Here is a 13,415-nt window from a genome sequence, read left to right as displayed (position 1 = left end):
TAGAAATTATGCACCAGGCACACTTACATGGGTTTTATATATATTAATTTAATTAATTCTCATTTAATTCTAAACAAAATGGAAATGTGAGGTAAGTAGTAAGGTTATTTCACCCCCATTTTACAGCTGAAGAAACTAAGGGACAGTGTAGGTAAGTAACTTGGAAGAACTGGGGATTTCACTATGCTTTCTGGCCCCAGAATTTGGCCTTTTAATCTCTGCGTTATACTGTTTTCTAATCAAGCCTCTTCAATACATACAGAACTAAGTCAAAATGTTTTAGTATACCTTCCAGCCACAGTCAAGCATGCTTTGTTTCTACCTCATCCTCTGGCCCTGGATAGATTGTAGTCTTTGATTCACCATACTAGACAGATTACTTAACTTGCTGTGTATGTTGGGTTATCATATAAGTAAGTGAATCACTCTTGCAAGTGTCTCTCTGTTAAATGTTAATAAGGTACAGTTACGGTGTGGGGTTCCACTGTCACCTCCTCTAGAATCCTCTTTTTTTCCCTCTAGTTCCCAGCTTCATCTTAGGTTTTACAGGATTTTTCAGATCTTTATCAGTGCACATTTCACAGCTTTCCTTTTAATCATGTTTATATATGTGCCATTTACTCTTATAGGGAATGTATGGGTTCATCTATGCATTGTATGACAAGCTAAAGAAATAGCTGTGTTTCATGGAAAGAAAGTATGAAGAAACGAAAAAAGGGGAGAGCTTTATGCCTTTAAAAAAATACCCTCTACATGTACATATTTGGAACTGTTCGAATGATTAACAAGTGAATTAGGAAAAGAAAGAATACTAGCCTTATGTTTTCTTTCTCTAACAGTAACTTTAGATGATAAAGACTCTTGAATTGGCAAAAAGGATCCCTGCAGCCTGCAAAGACACTAATTATAAGAAACAGCAATTTACATTATTTATAAGGAAGCTCTTTACATTATTTAGACCCGCCAGACACAATAGTCGCAGAACTCCATTCTTCTCACTATGGTGAAAAGAATAAAGCAAAGTGACAGGGATATAGAAAAGATATTCTAATAGCTGCATCTCATCACAAGAAAGAAAACACCTTTAAAATGTAAAAAGGAACAAAATGGAAACTTCCATCTTGCTATGATGGTGATTCAGAGTACAGCATCCACTTAAATATTCAGACAAGCTTCCAAAGCTACCCTCAAGTTAAGCATTGTTAACTTTAGTATGTGCAAGGAAGAAAATGACTAAGATGCAGTGTTTCATAATTCAGGTATTGAATTTAATTGGTCACATTTTCTTTTACCAGTCACTTTGAAATGTACGTGCCTGCACTACTAGTAAGGTTTTTTGTGTGTGAGCAGTCAAATCAAGGGAGACAAGCCTAACTTTATCTGTTTTATTTTTATTTTCTTCCCTCCTCTTTGACCACTTCAGTTTTATCCTGCAGTGTCACTTTCATCAGGATAATAGAGAATACTCAGTGCTAAATTACACCAGCTTTTGATCTGAAGTCAACAAGTCTGTAATATGAGAACAAGGAGAAGATGAAAAGAAAAAGAATTTGCCAAGCTGATCTTTTTTAAAAAAGGTTTATTAGTACATTTTGTAAATGCTCCAAGAATGAATTATTTCTTTAGGCCTAAATTCTTTAAAGTCTTAGGATTTTTGTTGCTCACTTAGGAGCAGATAAAATCTTTGTTGATCAAAGAGTGATCCTGATTGGAAAGATTGAATGCTTACAGAGGTGCCCAAGACCACCTCGCTCCTTGTCTAGGGGGTTCTTGACCTGCCTCAAGAAGCAAAATGATCATCTACCTTCAAAGAATATTAGAATACAGTACACATGACACATTAGGCCAGCCTCACAAATTAGCACAGGCCCACAGAGTCTGCAGGAAATGAGGTCAGAACTGAGAGAAATCAGACCGTGGTCTGATAATCTCCTTAATCTTACGTGGGAAATTGGGCTCACAGGGTGTTAGGGCCACTATCTTTATTTTGAAGTGTGACAGAACCAGTAATAAGTTTCAGTGCTAAAGACCTATTTTTCTAGGTCAAAAATATTTTTGGTTCTTCTCTTAGATAATTTTTGGCATCGCATAATTTATGAAGAAAGCAGATTTCCTCCAAGTTGGAAACCCATACTATACACAAACAAACTGGCCCCCAAATATAGGACTTTGAGGTCTATAGTTTCCTGATCAGAAGCAAAGGCTCCTAAATTTCCTGTTTAAAATGTAAAAGTATTTTAAGTTAATGCATCAAGGTATTAATATATATTAATTTAGTCCAATAGTTAGGGTTTTGTAAAATACTCATTAATTTAGAATATAGTGGTAATGAGGATAAGGTCATAAAATAATGGATAAATGGAATGTAATCATAATTTCAGGCACAGACATCATTCAAATATTTACAGACTTAAGTAATAAACAGGGAAGAGACTGGATCAGTTCCGTGTATTTTATTATTAAACGGTTTCTCAGATATTTTGCAAATTTTAATTTGATTGATAAGCTTGGTTTTTTGGGGCACAGTCAATACAGCCTTTTTATTTTGAGCACACACTTTGTAATCAGAAAGTGAAAGTTTCTCCTTGACACTACGGTGTATAGAAGCTTGGTCATAGGACTAAATCTTCCTAAGCTTTAGTTTCTTCAACTGTGAAATGGAGATAACTAATATTATCCTAAGTAATACAACTGCGATGGTGATTTAATAAGATAAACGAAATTATGTTTCAAATGCTTAGAACAATGCCAGGCATACATTACATTACATTAATAATTATCATCATTATTATTATGAAGCGATCAAAATGGAAAAGAGCACAGTTTGCACTTGTGGTCGTAAATTTTTGGTTCTTCTATTCGTCGGTTCTGTATCCAGAACCTTCTTTTTTTCCTCATCGCCTTCCTAGAGCGGTGCCAGACGAGAGCAGAAAAAAACCTCAGGAGGAAAAAAACCTCGTTTCTTTCTGAACCAGCTTCGTTTCTTCCTTTGTCCTCTAGGGGCCGCTGTTTTGCCCTGAAAGCTCGCTGGATGCCTGGTTGCCGGGAGACCGTCGCCAGGCAACGGCGTGTACACAAACTCCAGGCCCGGTCCTGGTCGCGCCAATATGGCGGCGCGAAACACTTTTTCGATGTCTCCATCTAACTTGTCTCACAATTCGGTGTCGCCTCCACGACTGCCACCAACCCCTCCCCCGACTTCGACCGCGGTTTCGAAGTCGCCCCTGGAGTCGAAGGCGAGCTCTCCCACCCCACAGTCTCGCTCTACATGCCCGGAGGAGTCACTGCCCCTAGCAGTGTTTTATGGGCCACTGGATGCCAAAAACCCTCTCCTGGCCACCTTCGAGAAGGATATCCGAGAGTTGATAACCTTTATGAAGAGGAAAAAGGCTTTAGCGACAACAGAGGAACAGAAGCATGAATTACACCGGCGTTGGTAAGCGAAGCAGGGTGCTGGGTAGGGTGCTGACCAGAAGGGCAACTGTTGGGGTCGGAGGAGGAGGTACCCTTGACCATGAACTAGGGAGTAGTCCAAGAACTATTGTAGATCATCGTTGTGGATGTAGGACCTGGTCTCAGGCTCTGGAGATACTGATATAAACAAGGTTTAAGAAGTGGAGATATCGCTATTACGATTCTAATCCTGACAAATGTCATACCTTGCCTTCCTGCACTGGTTTAATAAAATTATTACAGAAATGTCCGTTCTGTTTATGAGCGTCTCCTAATTGTTACTCCATGCCAAATAAGTTGGTTGGCTCATCAAAGGTTTCACAACTTTTCATGTAGAAGGTACAATTTTGTATGCAGAGAAAAAGGAATACCCTTGAGTAACATAGGTTCTCGATGCCACAAAGCATGTCATTCTGTGAACATGTGCTCTTTAGTTTCTTTTTATATTATTATTAGGATAACATTGACTTTTTCTTGATTTTGTCGCTCATTTTGCACATCTGTTTGCTTTCAGTGATGGTGAATTCTATCATCCTACTATTAAGGTATACAGCAAACTACTTGTGTTAAAGGTTATTTCCTGTTCATGTCATCATCTTTCTTCCCTGATCAAAATATACTGCAGACTAAGTAATTATAAATGTAGACATGTGGAAAAGAATATCAGAATATTGAATAGTTTCAGCTTATATTTTCATTCTTGAATTTAATATGAAGAAAGTTTTTACTTATATTTAATATTCATTCATGTGTTAAAGGTTATTTCCTGTTCATGTCATCATCTTTCTTCCTTGATCAAAATATACTACAAACTAAGTAATTATAAATGTAGACAAGTGGAAAAGAATATCAGAATATTGAATAGTTTCAGCTTATATTTTCATTCTTGAATTTAATATGAAAAAAGTTTTTACTTATATTTAATATTCATTCATGTGTTAAGCTATATATTTCAGATATCATTCTAGGAACTAGAAAGACAGCTAGTTACTAAAAGATATAAAAATCCCTAGTTTCTGGAGCATATTATTTTCTGAATACAGACAGTCACAAACAAATATGTAAGGAAATTATTGTACCTGGAGGTTAAGAGCAAGGGAGAAATTCAGGGCAGGGAGTGAGGATGGAGGAGTCAGTGTGTGGAAGTGGGGCATATGGTCAGGGAAAATTGGCCATGGAAAAAGATGAGCAGGAGATAATGGCTGTAAATAAAGATTTCTATAGGAAGGGTCAGCAACTAAGGAGAATGGCAAGTGTGAAAACCCCAGGGTGAGATCGTGACTGTAGAAAAAACAGGTCTCTAATAGAAGCAAGGAAGATCAAAAGTTTAGCTTTTAGAAATATTAAGATTGAGAAGTAATTCAACATCCAGGCAGAGTTATTATGAAGGCAGTGGGACATTTGATTCTGGAGATCAAAGGAGATGTACATGGAACTCATCAGCATATTAATGATATTTAAATCATGACACTGGGGAAAACTATTTTAACTATATTCTTTCTCTTCTCTATTGCACACTAATTTTATTAAAGTTCTTTTCTACTGAAGGCCTTAAAAATAAAAATAAATCATAACATGGGTTGGAATAGCTTAGCGTGTATGTAGATGGCGGAGGTCCAGGAACTGAACCCTGGGACACTCCAACACTGACAAGTGGGGAAGATAAGAAGAAATTTATCTCCAGAGGCTAAGAGGGAGTGATCAAGGAGTAGGAAGAAAACCAGTAAGTGTGTTGAGCACTGCAAACTAGGCTGAGAAAGAGTTTCAAGGGAATAATGGATGACTTACCACCTGTGGCAAATACTGCTGATTGGCCAAGTAAGTTGAGAACAGAAAATCAACCAAGGAACACTCATTACTTACCTAAGCTTTGTATATACACATAAAACGTGTCTGTTTGTGCCTTAAACAGCTCTTTGCTTTTCCATCTCCACTATCAGGACCAGCACTCTTATTCAAACCTCCACTTTCTGGCATTTTCCCAATAGTCAGTCATAAAAGTCTCCAACCTATCCTCCTCATAGCAGCCAGGTTGATCTTCATAAGTAAATTATTCACTCTCCTATCTAAAGATTTCCTGTTGCTTCTCATTGCTGTCCCTCTTTTTCCCCCCACTTTAATTGCTATCTTTTAATTTTTTTTTTATTGAGGTAACATTAGTGTCCAATACTGCGTAGGTTTCTAGTTCACAGTTTATCATCTCACTGCTTCCCATTGATTTTAAATAAAATGAATATTCCTATTATCTTTCAGGGTCAGAAGATTTGGCCCTGCCTGGCCTTGGCCATCTCAGCTCATCCCTCACTTGTCTTCCAGGACTTTCCAAGGAAACAGATCCTACTGTTTCTCATCTGAGGATCATTATATTTGCTGTCACCTTTGTCTGAAATGTTCTTTTTCCAGCTTTTTAAATATCTGTCTCCTTTTCATTCAGGTTATTACCTCCTTAGAGTGGCCTTTCCTTTTTTGACCCAGGTTTGCCCATCAGTTGATATATTTTACTTATTTGTTTTCTTCTGTGTAATCTGTCTCCCCCAATAGAATGTAAGCTCCCGCATGGACTTTGATTAATGTGTCTCTTTTTCATTTTTCTATCTCCAGCCCCAGTCTGGGAGTCTGGAGATTAGAACATAATAAACATTCAATGAGCATTTGGTTATTGAAAGAATTCAAAGGTTATTATCCTTTGCATGCTCCAAAATTGTTAATGGTGTATATGAGAAAGTAGACCTGGACCAATCTGTAAGTACATTGTCCATCCCATCTTTCAAGAACCTTAAAAAAAAAAAATCACAAAAGTTAAAGATCGACATAGACCTTCAACAATCTGACCTTCAAACAATTTAGGTGTTAATTTACAAAACAGTTTTTATTGGGTGCCTACTATGTGCCAGATGCTGCACAAGTCAAGAGTTCCATCACGATGAACAAAATAGAGGGGCTCCTGTGCTCATTAAGTTTGTAGGCCAGAGAGGGAGGAAAGTTTTCCATGAGTCCTTAAGCACAGCAATGCTATGAGGGAAGAAGTTACCAAGCATTTATATGTGCCAGGCATTGTACTTGGTGCTGAGGAGATAGCAATGAACCAGACAAAAATCTCTGTCCTCTTGGTGCTTACAATCTAGGTGGGGAAATAGATAATAAATATATTAAATGCATACATACTGTGGTGACCTAGAAAGTGTTAAATGCTAGGGAAAACAAGAGAGAAAGGAGTGTGGAGTAGGGGGATGGGATATTGTGATTTTCAATAATCAGATAATCAGATTTTTTTAAGCAGGGGCTTAAAAAGAACACAGCAGGGACCTGCTTACAAATGAATGGTGAAGGAGGTGACATTGCTGAGATTAGAGGGTTGCCCAGGAATCTACCAGAGGCAAGGAGAGAGGATAAATAGAGGGAACAAGCATGTGGGAAGATCTTGGCAGGAAAGAGCCAAGGACTTTGGAAGAATGTATAGAAACCTTTTCGCATAGCTTAGTAAGTGTGGGTGCAATGGTGTGAGATGAGATTAGTAGAGTAGGTAGGACTTTGAAATATTTTAGAGACCATTTATAGAGTTTCTGTTTATTCCAAATGCAGTGGGAAACCACTGGGTAGTTTTTGGCAAGGGATTAGTCTTATGTGATTTTTGTTTTAAAATATTTTGGTGCTCTTACCCAAATGGAGCAAACTGAAATGTGGAGACCGGTTAGGAGCACAGGAAGTAGGAGTTGCTTTTATAATATATTTGAGAGATGGTTATTTTTTTTTTTTTTTTTTTTTTTTTTTTTTTTAAAGAGGCATGTATTATTTATTTATTTGTTTGTTTGTTTTGTTTATACAAGCACTGGGTACAGTCAGAAGCACGGGAGGGTGAGAGAATTCACTAGAGTCAGAGCAGGGAGCAGAGCAGGCAGAAGGACCGAAGTACACTGCTGAGGGGAGCAGCGGGCGGCAGGAGAGGTCTGCGCGCCATGTGGGACCCTCCTCCGGTGGCCGGGGAGCAGCCGGGGATTGAACCTGTGCTGCAGAGGCTGCGGGCAGCTTCGCAACCCAGCGCTCAACCGCTGCGCCACCGTGGAGGCCCAACAGATGGTTATTTTTTAAAGTCAATTTTTTTTCTTTTTACAACTATAGGAACTTACATAACCATAACAGCTCCTAATATTAAGGTATACATTTTGATCACACCAGCATTGTCATTAGAGTGTAATATATTATTAACGTGTATTTTCATTATAAACACATAGGACTTAGATATTTTATGTAGTTATGATTTTCTAATGTAGAAAATTTTGAATTCTGGCACAGCTATAGTCAGCCTAGTAATTCAAAACATATTAATATTGTTTGCTTAAATGATATACATTATATAGTATATATTATATTTCCCTTGTTTAATCATTATATATGTCATTCCAATAAGTCATCATAACCTGCATGTCGCTCTCACTTAATTAAAAAAAAATCAATCAAACCTGATTGATTTAACAAAGTTGGTATTTTTTCTTTCCTGAGTAACAAACCTAGTCATCATATCTCATCTATCAGATTTGGAAGAATTAACTCTTCTTCTACATAGTTTAAGAATTCTAACAAGAGTTTGTGAATTTCTGATATTCATTACATTCTAATACTGTAGCACTTTATGAAGCAGCCTAAAGTGGATAAAGTTGAAACAAAAGTCAAGTAAACAAAAAACTCTCCCTTAAAAAAATTCTGTCGCTTATAGTTGCTTCATTATTTATTTGGCATTGTTATTTACTGCTTGGTACATGTATATATTTTCCCATCTAAAGATATTATTCATCAGTCCTTGAAGGCAGGAATACCCTGTCCCTCCCTTTTACCTCCTCCCATGTCTCTGAATCAATCCCATTAGTAACCTGGATGATTTAATCAACATGTTTCTCTTTGAAGTTGTTTCTTTAATATCCCAAAATGTATATCATAAGTACTAGAGTCATGTTCAGTCCTTTAAGTTTAGATTCCTGTCTATATTAGTCAGCATGGGCAACTAATTACTAGTTACTAATTAGTTTAGGTTGCCATAAGAAAATACTGTGTGCTGGGTGGCTTAACCAATAGAAATTAATTTTCTCAAAGTTCTAGTGGCAAGGTCAGCAGGGTCAGTTTCCAAAGAGTCTTCCTGGCTGCAGAGGACCATTTATTTTGTCCTTACATTGCCTTTTCTCTGAGCAAATGCAGAGTGAGAAAGCAAAATCTCTGGGTCTCTTTAAAAGCCAGTGAGTCCCATGGTATTAGAGCCTCACCCTTGTGACCTGGTTTAACCTTAATTACTTCCTTAGGGGCCCTCCCTTCAAAGAAAGCCACACAGCAGGGTTAGGGCTTCAACTTATGAATTTTGAGGGACAGAAACATTCGTTACATAACACTGCTCTTATCTCAAAGTTATTGAGATAGGATTGGACGAGCATTAAGGAAAATTTGGATTTTACATAGAGGCATTTATAATTTCTGAGAAAGAGGGATTGATAAATGTTAACTAAATCAATGAACAAAGTAAGTGATGACCTGCTACCCTTTGAAACTCCAATTAGAAACCACTTTGAGAATATTGTCTATTTTTGTTTTACTTGATGGAATGAAGCATGAACCTAAATGGACTGACTGGATATTTGAACCCTTGAACTTTTTATATAAAAGAATAAAATAATAGCAAGAAAAAATTTTTTACTAGTCATGTATTTATTTTTCAACAGATTTATTGAGTACCTACATATACTAGATATGTGTATGTGTTGGGGTTGGACAATGAATAATATAGTCAAGATCCTTGCCCTCAGTGGGTGAGTGTTTCAGAGGAGTGACAGGCACAGGAATATACTAGTTGAAGAGCAAGGTTACACAAAGCCTGAATTTCATCAACTATAAACTTGGGATATTGATATTACCCATCTCAGGGCTATTGTAAAAATGAAATGAAATGCTGTCTTCAAAAGTCCAGAATAGTTTGAGGACTGACACTATCTGACTTTAAGATTTACTCTAAAGCTGCAGTAATCAAAACAGTACGGTATTGGTGAAAGAGCAGACAAAAATATCAATGGAGCACATTAGGGAGCCCAGAAATAAATCCATATAAACACAGTCAGCTTATTTTTGACAAGGTATTAAAGGGATTACCATGGAGCAAATTTTTTTTTAATAAATGGTCCACTTAATAAATGGACATCCAGATGTAAAATAATGAATTTAGATACAGATGCTACATCCTTCACAAACTTAATTCAACATGAATTACAAATCTAAATTTAAAAAAAAGGGTAATGCTATAAAACTCTTAGAAGATAACATAGGAGTAAACCTAGATAACCTTGGATTTAGCAATGACATTTTAAATATAGCACCACAGGCATTATCCATAAAAGAAAGAATTGATAAGCTGGACTTCATTCAAATTAAAAATTTCTGCTTCTGTTCTGTGAAAGACTGCAAAGAGAATGAAAAGACAAGTCACAGACTAGAAGAAAATGTTTGCAAAAGAATATCTGATAAAGATAAAGGACCTTTACCCAAAATAACCAAAGAACCCTTAAAACAATAAGAAAACAATTTGATTTGTAAAAATTGGTCAAAGAAATAAGACATATACATGGCCAAAGGAAATATGAAAAAATACTCATCATCACATATCGTCAGGGAGCTGCAAGCCAAAACTATGACAGATACCACCTTACCTCCGTGAGAATAGCTCATATTAAACAACAAACCAATTCCCCTCCACCCCCCAAAAAAAGCCATAAGAAATGCTGGCAAAGGTGTGTAGAAAAAGGAACCCTATTATAATGCTGGTGAGAAGGTAGGCTGTTCCCTCCCCTATGAAAAGAAGTGTGGAAATTTTTCAAGACTAAAAATGGATTTACCATAGGACCCAGTGGTTCTACTCTAAGGTATCTATCCAAAGAGGGCAAAAATACTAATTCAAAAAGGAAACCTGCATTGGTATGTTAATTGAAGCAGCATTTACAAAAGCCAAGATTTGGAAGCAACCTAAATGCTCCAGAACAAGTGAGTGGATAAAGAAGATGTGTTACATATACACAATGGAATACTACTCAGCGATCAAAAAAGATAAACATGTGCCATTGTGCCAGCATGGATGGAAATGGAAGGAGTTATTCTATGGTAAGTGAGTCAGAAGAAGAAAGATAAATACCATATGGTTCCATGTATATGTGGAATCTAGAGAAATCAAAGGATCAGGCAAAGACAATCTGCACAACTGACCCTTGAAAGTAGACTGTAGATCTGAAAGACTCAAGAGAGGAAAGGAAAGCTGAGAAGGGGGTGGGGAGCCAAGCCTGTTGTATTGTAATTGTGGGCACTTGGGTGTTGGGAAAACTATGGAGACTGCACCTGAGGGCAGAAATCCTATATTGTGAAAAAAAAAAAAAATAAACAAGGATGTATGAAAAAAAATGGGTCAAAGACCTTAACAGACACCTCATCAAAGAAGATACACAAATGGAAAATAGACATATGAAAGGGTGCTATACATCATATATTATCAGGAAGATGCAAATATGAACAGCAATGATATACCACTTCATACCTATTAGAATGGACAAAATCCAGAACCTTGATGACACCAAACACCAGGCTGTGGGGCATCGGGAATTCTCACTCATCGCTGATGGAAATGCCCTGTGGTTACCACCACTTTAGAAGACAGTTTGGTGGTTTCTTACAAAATGAAACCTATTCTTACCATATCATCCATAAATCATGCTGGATTTGACCCAAAGAAATTGAAAATTTATGTTCATACAAAAATTTGTACATGGACATTTATAGGAGCTTTATTACCCATACTAAAGAAGCAACCAAGATTTGGTAAGTGAATGGATAAATGAGTAAATAAACTGTGGTCAAACCAGACAATGAGATATTCAGTGCAAAAAGGTAAAGAGCTATGAAAAACAAATTGTGAAAAAACTTGATTAAGTGAAAGAAGCCAGTCAGAAAAGGCTATATACTGTATGCCTTGCACAACATGACATTTTGAAAAAGGTATAACTACGGAGGGAGTAAAAATACATGTGGTTGCCTGGGAATAAGAGGTAGGGATGGATGAATGTGCAGAGCATAGAGCATTTTTAGGGGCAGGGAATCTATTCTATATAATACCATAACAATAGATGCAAGTCATTATATACTTATTGGAACCCATAGAATGTATACCAGCAAGAAGAAATCTTAATTTGACTATAGGCCCTGGTGATAGTGACTTATCAATGTAGCTTCATCAGTTGTAACAAGTTCACCACTCTGGGTAGAGAACGTGGCTAATAGAGCAGGGTATGCATGTGTGGGGTCAAGAGTACATGGGGATCTCCATACCTTCTGCTTAAATCTGTGAATCTAAAACTGCTGTAAAACTGCCTCTGCAGCACCAGCTCGATCCCAGCTGCCGGTGAGATTCCTACATGACATGGCAGACCACTCCTGCCTCGCCCACTGCTCATCTGGCCTGTACCCCAGTTCTTGTATGCATGAATAAATAAATTTTAAAAAATACACATAAAGCTTTCATCAATGCATGGTGCAAAAGAACAATAATTTTGATCATATTAATAAACATTAACAAGACACATTGGAAAGAGTTAACTAAATCCTATTTTTTAAAGATTTCTGCTAATGAATTGAGGTTTTCTGCTGAATGTGAAGATATTATTTTATGATTTTTACAGTGCCACCTTGTTGTTTAATATCTGGACCAAATATGGCCCCCGGCTGCCAGCTGCCTATTACAATGAAAAACTTCTGAAGGTTGGAGATAGCCTTTGTGAAATAAAAGTAAGTGCCTCCAGGGTAAAAAAGAACCTAAACAAACTCATTTGGTTAGTGATTATTATTTGGTTTGATACTGTTCCTGTTCTACATGATTTGATTTTTTTTCTTAGGAAAAAAAAATGAACAAATGCATACAAGTTTTAATGAGGCACCGTAACAAAAACTATATTTGCTTCTTAATATTGTAGCTGAGAATACTCCAGAGGCGAGAGGTTCCTGAATGGGAAGGCAGCAGGTTGGGTTGGGACAGGAGCACAGCCCCCAGTTAACCAGAGGGTGTGGTGGGCCCCCAACAGGAAATGCTGAGTCACCCTGTTCCTACCTTATACAAAGGAACCCAGACAGCATTTCCTGTTGTTTTTCACATGGCTGACCTTGTCCAGTGGACAGTTCTCATGGTTCTTGACTTTGCTGCTCTGTTGCCTGGTCCCTAGCACTCTGTTTTCATGACTCTCAGCTCCTTCTTAACCTTTTACTTTATGTAATTAAAGCAGTCACCCCATACATGTATCTCTCTTGATCAAAATTGACCTCCACGCTGAGTTTTTGCTCTATCTTTTTGTCCTGTATTGTATGAGGAAGTTAGGAAAGGGATACAGGTAGCAAGTTAGGATGTGGGGGGTTAAAGGGAGGCCCCAAGCCCATTTTCAACCTGAATAAGGAATAATCACTTGGAATCAGGTGTTTCCAGCCCAGTAAGAATCAAATGTTTGGAACACCAATGCAGTGCTAAAGCAACAGACCACAGCTTCTTTAGGGACAGCGGGCCAGGTAACTGCAGTAACCTAGGAGACCCCACCAGCCCCAACCAATCAGCAAGAGACACGAAGCTGAGCTGTCCAAAGGCTAGAGCCCCACTTCTTGCACACTATAGCCATGTAAACACCTGCTTCTCACCCCTCAGTGGCTATCCACTCGGACCTATCTCTGCTCAGAGAGCTTTCCTGTTCTTTTTATCTGCCAATAAATCTTTTGCTTTTCTGCATAACGCTGGTTTCCATACTGAATTCTTTCCTGGCAATGTTGGGGGGAAAGGATGTCCTGAACAAACTCCACAAACACGGGTTTTATGGACTCCACCCCCACCCCAGACCAAAGATACCTAAGACACCACGAACTACAAATTCCATAATGTCATCATCACCGAAGAGAGGGTTGCTAGG

At 37.7% G+C, this 13,415-nt stretch overlaps 1 protein-coding gene across 1 annotated transcript in view; it reads left to right on the top strand.

Moving 5' to 3' along the window:
- Window positions 1-3,031: 3,031 nt before the first annotated feature.
- Window positions 3,032-13,415, top strand: part of CFAP54 (cilia and flagella associated protein 54) — a gene marked incomplete at both ends in the record, with an annotated part of 221,081 nt that continues 210,697 nt past the window's right edge. The window contains 3 exon segments of the mRNA XM_084254923.1: window positions 3,032-3,088; window positions 3,090-3,436; window positions 12,150-12,255. Of these exon segments, the coding sequence (XP_084111049.1) occupies window positions 3,032-3,088; window positions 3,090-3,436; window positions 12,150-12,255 (510 nt within the window).

This window comes from Talpa europaea, assembly GCF_964194135.1.
Source record: "Talpa europaea genome assembly, chromosome: 15".
NCBI lineage: Eukaryota > Metazoa > Chordata > Mammalia > Eulipotyphla > Talpidae > Talpa > Talpa europaea.
This window is presented reverse-complemented; position numbering and strand designations above follow the sequence as displayed.